This window comes from Bos taurus, chromosome 14 (genome assembly GCF_002263795.3).
Source record: "Bos taurus isolate L1 Dominette 01449 registration number 42190680 breed Hereford chromosome 14, ARS-UCD2.0, whole genome shotgun sequence".
In the NCBI taxonomy this organism is placed as follows: Eukaryota; Metazoa; Chordata; class Mammalia; order Artiodactyla; family Bovidae; genus Bos; species Bos taurus.
The window spans coordinates 66,386,274-66,399,699 of NC_037341.1; the positions used below are offsets into that span (position 1 = coordinate 66,386,274).

Sequence of the window (13,426 nt, forward strand, 5' to 3'; positions counted from 1 at the left end):
ACCAGCAGAGGATGGGAGCTTTGGTGATGCCACGTGCAAGAGACACCCGTGGGCATACACAGGCGAGCTTGCACAAAACCATCTGCCCTTCGCTCTCACCGAAGTGTGGACAAATAAAGAAACCACCACTATAAACGAAAACTTCCTTATCCTTTTTTTTTTTGGCTCCTTTGAGGGGAAGGAGGCATGGGGCACGGTGCTCGTGACAGCACCACAGCTCATAAAACCTACAGCTGTTGATGACACATCAGTTAACGGTCCCTCGTAGCCGCTTCACAAATAAGATGAACTCGGCAGGATGAAGTTATCACTCCTCTCCCTCCTCTGGCTTCAAGAAAATATTACAATGTAAGACTGTAGAGCGGAGATTGATGTTGTTGGAGAGAAAATGCTAAATCTGTTCTTATTTATTCAAAGGACAAAAAAAAAAGGCAAACCATTGGCAAACTCAGATTTAAAATATAACCCCACTTGTTACAAATGACTGTCACATAGCAAAGTGGGAATGACATCACAGTTGGGAAACACTACAGTAATAAACAGCATAAATCCTGAACACTTTTAAATGTGGGGATGACAAAACCAGATTTACATTTCAGATCCATTTGACAGCAACAGAGAGAAGAGAAAAAAAAACAAAAAAAAACTGAAGAGAAAGTAGAGTTCAGGACTAGAGGTTAAAACCCTAATCCTAACAAATGTAAAGCTGACTCTTTAGTTACAGAGGGTTCCCAGGTAGCGCAGTGGTAACGCATGCACCTGCCAATGCAGGAGACACAGGAGACGTGGGTTTGATCCCTGGGTTGGGAAGATCCTCTGGAATAGCAAATGGTGCGTGTGTGTGCTCAAGTCATGTCCGACTCTTTGCAACCCCAAGGGCTGTAACAGCCCACCGGGCTCCTCTGTCCATGGGATTTTCCCAGGCAAGAATACTGGAGAGTGTTGCCATTTCCCTTCTCCAGGGGATCTTCCTGACCCAGGAACCGAATCTACGTCTCCTGTGTCCCCTGTGTTGGCATGCAGCTTCTTTACCATAGCACCACCTGGGAAGCCCAGGAAATGAGAACCCACTCCAATGCTCTTGTCTGGAAGAATTCCATGGACAGAGGAGCCTGGGAAGCTACAGCCCATGGGGCTGCAAAGAGCTGGAGGACACATGGACACACACAGAGTTGGACACAACTGAGCATGCAGTTGTCTATTTTTTATAGACAAAAAAATTTTTATAGAAAAAAATTCTGACCTTAGAAGATGTGATAATGTGAAAGTACACAGCCCAAAATCACTTGTATCATTTACAGGCATTAGAATCTAACAAAGGTCCATTTAAATTAATCCCGAGTAGTCAAAATTTTTATTTATGTCTTCACCATTTATTACACCCCTAAGAGTCTACAATGCACCTGGTTTAAAACAGGCAACCATTTATGTGGCAGCTTGGATGGGGGGAGTTTAGAAGAGAATGGACACATGTCTGTGTGTGGCCGAGACCCTTCATTGTTCACGTAACATGGCCATGACATTGTTGTTAATTGGCTATGCCCCAATACAAAAGAAAAAGTTAAAACAAACAAACAGGCAACATTTACATTATCACATCTGCCCCTTAATTTAGGCCAAAAAGCAAAGGAGGGATAGTTGAATCATGACTCTCCAGGATTAACTAAAATTGCCATTTGGGCATTTCAGACAGGATCATCACAAAAGAAGTCCGACTTTATCAGAGACATCTAAAATAACTGTTCCCAAACTTTCTAAACACTCCCACCTGTAACACACACACACACACACGTTTAACTAAAGACACACATACACATAACCATGTATTTTTGATTCTAAGGTACACGTTTTTATACATTTTAGCACCTGAATTTAGCCTGCGCTTTGTAACCCACAGCACTTGACAATAAGAAGCACCCAAAATAATAGTGCAATATATAGCCAATGGCATCTCATACTCAATGAATTCATCAGGAGTCAGGAAGAACATAAATGAATTTGGAGGACTCTAGTGAGGACCACCCACGCCCCCACCCCTGACTACAGAAGGAGAAAATCCTGACTACACCAGGAGTTTCCTGGTGGGCCTAGGTTCAATCCCTGGTTGGGGAACTAAGATCCCACAAGCCACGCTGATTTTATCAATTCACAAAAAACCACTATAAATTGATATTACAGGAGGAAGTCACGATTTCCCTTAACTCTCAGCAGAGAAGCTACTCAAAGTCTTTCATATTATACTCATATAGAATTCATACCTCAAATCTTTTGAATTGGGTCAACAGTCCTCCCTGGTGGGATATTTGGGCAGGAAAACACCAAAACAATATAGTAGCCCCAAGAGAAAGTTAAAATGCAATTCAGGGTCTCATGTTCAAATAAATGTATCTCGGATACTGACATCTAAATATGTATACATTACCTTGATCAAAATAAATATCTAAAGAATTACATTTTTTATCTAAAATGAAAACACCTGACGGCTGAGGCGGGCGAGGGAACGCTCTGTGAGCTGTCACCATAGAAACCCGACCACAGGTTCCAGCCGCTCCTGGCACCCAGGCCTGAATGTGCTATGCCACCTCCTGTGCCCACCTCTGCAGGACAGGACTCGACCCTGTCTTCCAGGGGCTGCCTGCCTGGCTGGGCTCAGCTGCCTTGCTCAGCAGCTGCCAGGGCCCTCTGGACTGGAAGGACTTCTTCAAACTTCAGATCCCCCTTTTACCTGGTCTTCTTCACCACACACTTCTTCCATCCATCCCTGGAATCAATGGGAAGGGAAAAATGTCTTCTACTTTGTTTTCTACTACTCAAGAAATCAACTGCTTAATTTCTACTAGAATCTAATCTGTTGTCTACAAGCTTTGCTTTTTCCTAGCTGGAGCACAAACTTCTATATTCTGCTTTTAAAAAACATCAAAAGCCTTTCTTCTGCTGTTTACACTGCTCATGATTTTTATGGCCATAAGGACGTCTTATCAAATGGACATGCCTTTATTAAATCAAACCAGTTCCCAATTATTAGACAATGAGATTAGATACTTCTGCTATTAAAAACCAATGCCAGGGGTTCTGGTGGCTCAGTGGTAAAGAATCCACCTGCCAATGCAGGAGATGCGGGTTTGATCCTTGATCTGGGAAGATCCCACATGGCTCAAGGCAAACGCCACAACTACTGAGCCCACGTGCTGCAACCACTGAAGCTCTAGAGCCTGTGCTCCACGAGAAGCCACCACAGTGAGAAGCCCACGCACCGGAACTAGAGTAGCCCCAGCTCAGCGCAACTGGAGAGAAGTCCTCACACCAGTGACGACCCCGCACAGCCAAAAACAAAATTAAATAATTTACAAAAACAATGCTACAGGACATCTTAAACATATATATATATATATATATATATATATATATATATATATATATTTAACTTTGGCTTCCTTAATATATATTCCCAGAAAATTTCTCAGGATTTACAAGATAAAATTCAATGTCTTTGTCCCCAGAATAAAGTCAACATGAATTCTATTTTGGACATGTGGGATAAAATAAGAAATCAAGTTCTGAGTGTGTTTTAAAGTAAAACACAATGAAAGTGGAGGGTGATTTTATTCTTGGTTCACTGCAAAGCTACTCTTATACTTTTCTTCACTTGCTAGTATAAACAGGTTACAACTAAGCAACTGATTAATATTCTTTATTTAGGTTCACAAGAAACTGAATTATTTGAACTCTTCTTTCAGAAGCTTTAGGTGTCAAAATATCATCAATGTGTTGATTTGACTGCTGAAGATATTCTCTGGATGAAGTAACTGTAAAGTTATATGGGTCAGAGATAACTTTCAAGAGATTAGGATTTTTTTTTCAAATGCTATATTTTACTGAAGGAAGGAAAGAAATATGAGCTGAGTTAATGGCACGCACTGTCCGATTGAAGCATGGAATACATTAAAGCAGGGAAAATGCTTCCCAGGGAAAATCTGAGCGGGTATCCAGGCCATGATGTTTTTCTATTAGAACCAACAGAGAAATCTATCTGAAGCCACGTGCACATATGAAGCTGAGTTACAGAAGGCGGGGCTATTCAGCACAAGGGAACTACAAGAACCTACTGTTTGCACAGGGAACTCTGCTCAGTATCACCTAATAACCTACATGGGGAAAAAATCTGAAAAAGAATACATATAAGAAAATATATGTATAAATACATACACATACATGTATCTAAACAAACAAGGCAGCTGCCTCGGGCGTTACCAAGTTTATTTTTAACTTTCCTTCCACCTCTTTCTTTAAGCCACCCTTCCATTCCTTCTTCTGGGCTAGAGAGCAAAAATAAGCAAAAAAAAAGTCCCCCTGCTCTGAAAGTTTGTGACTTTTCCTTGAGAGGAATCATCTAAACAAATAGCTTTCCTGCGCCTCTCCTGTTTGTCCAAGCCCATCCCGCACCCTGTTAGGGAGGAATGAGGGCCGTGGCCGCAGCCAGGCCCAGTGACGGTCCCGGAGGACCATGGGGCGAAGAACAGGGCTGGAGCAGGGCTGAGGCGGTGGTGATCACTGGCCCCGCGCCCCAGGTCTCACCACGGTGTCCTCTTGGGAAGTTACCTACTTGGCGCCTCGGTTTCCTCTTTGCTACCCAGGGGGTCAACTTCAATGACTCTTGTGCAACCTGGGTCATATACGTAAAGCACTTGGCCCAGAGCCTACCATTGTGACCTAAGTGTCTGGGGAGAAACCCACAGTACAAAAGCCACTGAGCAGGAGGCAGAGGCAGAGAAGGGAGGGCCCTCACTGGGCTTCCTCCGAGCTCGGCTGGATGACGCTTGCGGGAACACAGCTGAGGAGACGAGGGCTGGCCGGTTACCTCTCAGTCCGAGTCAGCTCCTACCCTTCAGGTGAGGGATCTGACGTTTCTAGTTACAGTCACAGCAAGCGGCGTTCTGAGAAATCACGCTTGTTCCACGTTCCCTCGTTAGCAGCGATCGCTGCGGCCTCCGACAGCCCTCTCCAATCTCCCCTCTCTTCACCCTCTTTGCTACCTCCCTGCGTCACCACTGCCTCATCTTCACCATCACCCTGATCCTGACCATGGAAATGGTCTCCTGAATGTTCTCTCTGCTTCTCTGAGACGCTGCCAAGTCTACCTCAACCTCTCACAATTTTAAAATTAAAAATAAAAGGCTTAGATCACAACAACTACTTAATTACAAGGGAAAAGAAGATACCTAAAACGGAGATATTACAAATAAGATGTCTCACTCATATTCTAGTACTCACTAGGTCACAAGCTTCAGAGCCAGTAACTCAAAGGCTGAAGTTTTAAATCCTGTTATCAAAGAACCTTCTTCCAGCCATTCCCTCCACACTGCCTCCTAGACCCTCTGGTTCATAGAGGCATACTGTGGTCAAGGGGCTGTTTTGTGAGGTTATGTTCAATCGACATGAATCTGAAGTGCCCAGGACTGGCAGAGATCTTCAGAGCCGGCCTGGCTGTGTCTGTGCTCAGTCCTGTCTGACTCTTTGGGACCGCATGGACTATAGCCCACCAGGCTCCTCTGTCCATGAGATTTTCCCAGGCAAGAATGCTAGAGTGACAAGTTTTCGCTGCTCTTAGCCAATTAAAAGAGGTTTTAACAATTCAATTTGCATAAACTTTAATGTGAAAGAAATCTATTTCTATAATCCACATGTTTAGTATTTTAATATGCTCTTTCTCTTAAGGCTTGATTTCGATGAAGGCAGGGGAGTGAATGTGGCATTATGTAGTATGTATCCAGAACGTGATTTCTACAACATTCTAAAGAGAAGACTGCATCTCTTTAGGGTGCCTAACCCTATATTGTATGGCAGTGACTCAAAGGGATATTTTAAATGTTCAAGTAAAATACTACAAAGCCTGTTAGGTACTACCCTAATACTCAAAAGTAGTCTGGACCTGACTATTTAATGAAATCAACAATGAGGTATTTCTTTTGGCCTAAGAGCATCATGGAGGAGGTAACAGCAACCCACTCTAGTAGTCTTGGCTGGAAAATTCCACGGACAGAGAAGCCTGATGAGGTATATAGGCCGTAGGGTCACGAAGAGTCAGACATGACCTAAGCCCAAGTCCGCATACGCTGGAAGAGCATCAAGGGGGGAACAAAAACCCAAGACCCCAAGAGACATTATAACTAATAGCACTTGTGACCTCTCTATCTTCAAGTGTTTCTTTCAAAGATTTTTGTTTTGGTTTAGTTAAGAAACTAGAATGATTAACCCAGAGAATAACCTCCAATATCTAATGAACTCTATTCTCCCTGAGTAGTATCTGAAAAAGTAGGTATTTGCCGAATAATATGTGTGCTGTTTTAGAGAAGAAAACGGAAGCACATTTATTTTCTACCAACCAGAGCCCCAGTTCTCTTCCCACAGAGGTCACCCTGAGACTCTTCAGCCTGGGAGAAAAGCCATCTGGCTTAACACTTGATAGGAAATGAAAGACACGACGTGTTATTATGTCCATGTGGATTCCCAATAAAGACATGGGCAACGGGGAAACATATGTTATTACACACTATGAGGACATCTTAATAAAGCTAGGAGACCAGGGGAAATGACAGAACAACATCATTCAAACCCCTATTTAGGGTGCAGAGGGAGGCTTCAGTATATTTGTTGTCGTTTTATTTTTTTTTTTAAGTTAGCTAACTAGAATTCCTTTAATACTAGTTAAAACAATCTTTAAATATGTAGAGTCCTCTTTAAAAATCCATTCTCCAACCCTAGAAATGCAGATTATGGTCCTTACTGAAAGGAAGCAGGGTTCCTTAGAGAAATAGCTGATTCCAGGTCTAGGACAGGATATGGACAAGGTGAGCCTAGAACAATGTCAATGTCAGTGAGACAGCAAAGAAGCACTCAGAGCACCAGTTATATAAAGATGCCAACTTGAAGAGGCCCTAACTGGGAAAGATGGCACAATTTGAGCATTAATAAGGATGGTAATGTACTGCTACTGCTAAGTCACTTCAGTCGTGTCCGATTCTGTGCGACCCCATAGACGGCAGGTAATGTACTAGCTGTTTAGAAAACCATTTTGCTTTTCCACTGAGGTCTAAAATGTGGAACAGTAGGTAAATTTTACTATTTAGGCTTACTGATAAAATTAATCAAAATAGCTGTCCTTTTTAAACAGAACATCCCCAGCTGTAATATTATAGGCCTGTTTTCATTAGTTCATTTATTACTTAAAAAAAAAAAAAGCCCCACTGGTCATCACTAGAAAATTATGGAACAACTTGTTTGAAAACTGATAAAGAGAACAAAATCATATGTATTTATCATTGCCTATGTACCACTAGGTAATTAAACAGAAAGTGAGGGAAAGTTTTTCTTCATAGGGTTATTACAGCTAATAAATGAAAAATAATAGAATGTCATCATATTTCAATTCCTAATGAATTGATATCAGTAGCTGCTGACATCTCAGATAGAATCAACCAGATGTTATCTCCTTCCTGATGGAAGAACAAATGCATCAACTATAGTCTTGCAAACAAGGAATATGGAAATATAAGAAGTCCTTTGATCCAACAACTAACCTATTGGAAATACAGAGAACTGTATTAGAGCTATGCAATCAAGTTAAATCTAGTTTGTGGCCCAAAGTTATTTCTTTAAAAAAAAAAAGTATCAAGTCTTAAAATATATACTGACCCACAGATCCTGTTGCAAATAAACTGCCAGGAAAATTAACATGAAGCAACTGAAAATCTAAATACATACTGGATATTTTATGATGTTAAGGATGTTATTTTAGATATAATAAGGACTCTTTAGAATAATACTCACAATACCATTATTTAAAAAAAAAACACACACACACACTCTAAAAACACTGCCAGAAAGCTGAGATTTTAGATGGTGATCTATCCCTATCTTGTGTTATCCATGCAAGGTATGAGAAATGATATATGTCCCTTTCCCAGGAATACCATTCATTTTAAAAAAAAAAGGAGAGGGGAAGGGTCACTGGGAATTTTGAGAAAAGTAAAAACATATCATCAGTTTCCTTATCTTAAAAATGGCAAGTTGATAGAGAATGCCTAAGATAATGACCAATAACCACCATGGAGCGATTCCCCCAGGACGTTCTGTCAACACACCAGGAAGAATCACAGCTGGCACCAGTCCATGGTCCCAAATCCTAGCTACTATTAACTACTGCCAAGTTGGAAATCTTTCTGAATAAAGGCCTATTATTAGAAGAGCTGGGATGTCTCAACAATTTTTTTTTTTAAGTACAACTATTTTTGAGTGCTGCTGCTAAGTCACTTCAGTCGTGTCCAAATCTGTGTGACCCCAGAGATGGCAGCCCACCAGGCTCCGCTGTCCCTGGGATTCTCCAGGCAAGAGTACCGGAGTGGGGTGCCACTGCCTCCTCCAATGCGTGAAAGTGAAAAGTGAAAGGGAAGTCGCTCAGTCGTGTCCGACTCCTAGTGACCCCATGGACTACAGCCCACCAGGCTCCTCTGTCCATGGGATTTTCCAGGCAAGAGTACTGGAGTGGGGTGCCATTGCATTTCTGAGTGCATTGAACCCTAAATAAAACGTACCTGTTAATTCTTACCTAATTCTGAATCTCAAAGAACAGAAAATAAAAGCGTCCTCTAAAAAGCTAGTTGGACGCATTTTAGGGACTCCCTCATGATTCTTAAATTCTCTAGGCACCGCAATTTTTACAATTTTCAAGAATATCCTTTGATCTGAGGTATATCTATCTATGAAGCCCTTCTGCTTTGCTTCTACTAAAAATACGCAAAACATATGTATGTGTGTGTGTATATATATGTACAAGTAATATATATATATATATGTATGATATATACATACATACATATATATACATATTATTCACACACAAAAGCCTTCAAAAAGCTATGAAAAACCACCAAAAGTACATCCAAACAAACACATACAATATGGGAATTATCTTCTCTGAAATACTTTTCAAAAATGGAGGTAATAAAAGTCCCACACATTCATAATATTTAGGATGAGGCTCTGATAATATCTTGCTTGTTTAGCAACTTTACTGGTTTCTCAAATCCCCAAATCTCAAACTTTTTTACTAGTTCAGCGGGACAATGAATGTATTCTGAGATGTGTTTTTAAAGGGAAAATAGAAAGATATTGATAGGTAACTAATACCCTAGAAACTGAGAGAGAAGGAAAACATGCTTAACTGTGTTATGTGGCAGACTGGATGGGAGGGGCGTTTGGGGAAGAACAGATGTGTGTAAGTGAACCACTGAGTCTCTTTGCTATCCACCTAAAACTGTCACAACTCACACTCCAATATAAAATTAAAAGTTAAAAAAAAAAGTTACAGTAATTGTGAAGTTATTTTTTTAAAGAGACGTACTGACCCAAAAGGAATTCTCTGAAGGTTAAAGGTTTGCTAGGCAGAACGTGTTTCCCTGTGATGAGTGCACACGACTTTGCAGGTGTCCCAAAGGGCACGCTGGGTTAGCGCATCTGATCATAGTGAAGCCTCTCCTTAAACCGCTGCTCATGCATTTCTGACTCAAGTTGACACCTGCTAACTGAGGACTTAGGAAAACTCTTCACATAAAATACTCTTTCTTGCAGAAATTCCACATACGTATCAGTGATACCAGCTAGCACCTGTGTATTTACTATAAGGTCTGAAGTTGTTTGGAAGGAATGATGCTGAAGCTGAAAGTCCAGTACTTTGGCCACCTCATGCAAAGAACTGACTCATTGGCAAAGACTGATGCTGGGAGGGATTGGGGGCAAGAGGAGAAGGGGACAACAGAGGATGAGATGGCTGGATGGCATCACCGACTCGATGGATGTGAGTCTGAGTGAACTCCGGGAGTTGGTGATGGACAGGGAGGCCCGGAGTGCTGCAATTCATGGGGTGGCAAAGAGTCGGACATGACTGAGCGACTGAACTAAACTGGTTTTATCCCCATTTGATACAGGAGGAAATCAAGTTAGGAACAGGCTAAATTATTTCAGTAAGGCCAGAATGAGCAAGTGACAACAATTTAAAAAACAAAACCAAAAAAAAAAACTCCATTCTAGTTTAGAACAGACACATCATCTCTATCCTTTCATCTGTTCTGTCCATTCCATCAACTCCAATCCCATCCACCTGGACCCATCCCAGGACCCATCCCTCATGTTCATGTCACCCATCACCATGCTTCCATTCAGCATTCCTCACCATCCTTCCATTCAGCATTCCATACCTGTATCGAGCAGTGCATCAGGCACAGTGATGGAGACACAGAAGGGTAGTATCTAGGGGGCTTGTCCTTTTACCACGAGGCAGGCAAGATCATTTACATAAAGGACCAATGATTTTTTAAAGACACTTCCAGTGAAGACGTGTTGCCCAAAATCATACTTAACAGGTTTGGAAAATTTAAGTATGAATAACAGAGATCATCTCAATTCTTTTACTAAAGCTTAAATATACAGGACAAGTTTTAAAAACACAGTAAACTCCATCAGCTGGCTAACCCAGTTGGTACAGCCTAAGACTTTAAAATGCAATAAGCTCTGCTATTTGTTCTACCTATACTATCACATTTTTTAAGTTTAATTTCACATGTCAAAGGAGAAGGTATATAGTCATACAGAATCGATAACTAGAGTTATCTACCATGGTTTAATAATGCAAGTTTAAGATACACAAATGTGGAGAGGCACATATTATCTATTTGTAATAATTTTTAAGTGAATCAAAAGCTCAGCCATCTAGATTTTAATATGCTATAAGGAAAACAAAATACATTCCATTCAACTATGAATCCTTTGATGACTAAGCAACTCATGAATATGTCTCAACAACAGTGAAAAAAGCAGCAAACACTAGAAACGCGGAGAAGGCATCATATAAGGGGCATGTGGAGATCTCCTTGTGAAGCGAAATCAGACCTACCGTAGTGTCGTTGCTGGTAACATAAACCAGGACATCAGAGGAGTTCCTGCCATTGATATATCGGTAGCAGTTCCAAACACAGCTAATCAAGTAACCCTGCAAATAAGCAGTCATTATTAGGACCTTAATTTTCAAACTTCAGATAATTTAAAATATCACCATGGATAAAGCCACATTGCAAAACGTTTATTTACATAAATTGTAAACACACATTAACTCTACTAAGCCAAAACACCTTTAAAATTACAAATTTTGGGTACAGTAACTTTCTGGCCCAAGGTGACACTACAGCCTTATTCCACCACCCCATGCAGAAGGTGATGAGGAGAACTGGGCCGAAGTAGGAGAAAATTTCCAAGAAAAGGGAGTGAAAGCAGCATTCTCTACAAATATTGATTGCCCCTCAGAGTTACAGAACAACCACTTCATTAGCCAATTCTCATCACATTTTAACTCTGCATCATTGGGATTTTTACTCTGCATCATTATATATAATTTTATTATACAAGTCAACTTAAAAAAAAAAAAGAGGTTCATAGCATGTCAATCTGCTTCATGGTCAATAAAATTCACTAAAACATTTCCATTTTCATAATGAACTATCCAAAGAGGATCATTACAATTCAGGTTCAAAATAAAGACATACTAGAAATAAAGCATGAGCTCATGGGAAATGTTTAAAATATGAACTCTTTGCACTTTCATTCCCATCATGGGTAATTAGATTAAGACGAAATGATTTTAAAGGCCCTTTCTAGCTTTGAAATTCTTTGATTAAAAGACGTTTAAAGATATGGAGAAAATGGAGCCTCCTACATTGCTGTTGAGAATGTAAAATGGTGCCATGTGGAGAACAGTCTGCAAGTTTCTCTAAAGTTTAAATAGTTACCACATGACCTGGAGAGTTCACTCTGAGGTATATACCCAAGAGAAACGAAGACGTTATGTCCACACAAAAGCTTGTGTTATCCATAATATCAAGAGTAAAACAATCCAAGTACCTGTCAAGACTGGACAAACAAAATATTCCATTGTATGATGTTTAAACAATGGAATATTATTCAGCAAGAGAGAAACTTCTGATACACGCTACGGCATGGATGAACCCTGGAAATGTCAAAGCAGCCAGTCTCAAAGGACTAAGCATTGTATGATTCCATTTACATGAAAAGTCCAGAATAGGCAAATCCACAGGGACACAAAGCAGATTAGTGGTTACCAGGAGCAGGGGATGGGGGTGAGGGAAATCCTCAAGTGGTAAAAATGTTCCAAAATTACACTGTTTAACCACTGAGCTGTGTTTATACAACTCTGTGAATATACTGAAAACCACTGGATTGTACATTTAAATGGGAGAACTTTAGGAGATGTATATATATATATATATGAGAATATCTATATATAGGAGAACATGACATGTGAATTATATCTCAAAGTTGCTTTACAAAAAAAGACATTTAAAGAACAAATGGGGTACGTGTCAACACTTTTCAGCAGAGTGAGGTGAACACTCTGTTGTGTACTTAGAAAGCTGTCTGAAACTGCATTTTGTACTTGGGGGTTATTATTTCCAGCAGTTAAACTTTGTGTGATAATGTTAAGATGAAAATGTTATTTATTGTGTAATGCTATTTTAGTAAAATGTTTTCTGAATGGCAGTAATCTGAAACCAGAGAACAATGAGAAAGAGACGGAAAGGGTATTTTTCTTGAACGTTGTACACACAGTACGTTCAATTTACACGTAAACCCAACAATGTTCTTGCTTCTCCATAAAGCAAAAACAAAAAACCCTAGACTCATTGAGAATTTTAACACAAATCAAAAAGGAATGCTTGAACATTTTCTGTTGTGTCCTGTGCAAGAAGTTGTCCACCATTTTAGCAGTGAACAGAAGGTTCTTTTTAAGGCAAGAACTCTTTCTGACATGAGGCCTCCAAAATGATCAATCTCCAACTGAAGGTTAAACCTGGAGGGGAAGTACTTAGTGTCTGGGGCCTCTGCACTCTTGGGGGCCCCTTGCAACGCTTGGAACACACACTCACTCAACACTCCCATAGGAGAAAAATTGGCCTGATGTCTCTAAAACCCCAATAACTTACTTCAGTAAACTTACTTCCGTTGGACATTTCTGTAATCTTGATTAAAGAATTAAATATTTGGGGTGCAGTGGATACGAATCTGCCTGCCAATGCAGGGGACACAAGGTTTGATCCCTGGTCTGGCAAGACTTCACATGGCGCAGAGCAACTAAGCCCATGCACCACAAGCACTGAGCCCACGACCTAGAGCCCACAGGCTGCAACTCCTGAGCCTGCCAGCTGTAACCACTGAAGCCCGTGCGCCTAGAACTTGTGCTTCACAACCAGAGAAGCCATCACAATGATAAGAACGTGCATGGCAACGAAGAGTAGCCCCAGCTCACTGTAACTAGAGAAAGCCCGTGCAAAGCAGTAAGACCCGGCACAGCCAAAAGTTT

The 13,426-nt window shown here is 40.7% G+C and overlaps 1 protein-coding gene across 4 annotated transcripts in view; it reads right to left on the minus strand.

The window, feature by feature from the left end:
* Positions 1–13,426, minus strand: part of LAPTM4B (lysosomal protein transmembrane 4 beta) — a 65,040-nt gene that overhangs the window by 12,888 nt on the left and 38,726 nt on the right. For all 4 annotated transcript variants that reach the window (NM_205802.2, XM_010812166.3, XM_025001440.1 and 1 more), the window contains exon 6: positions 10,949–11,044. In NM_205802.2, the coding sequence (NP_991371.2) occupies positions 10,949–11,044 (96 nt within the window). The remainder of the gene's footprint in view (positions 1–10,948; positions 11,045–13,426) is intronic.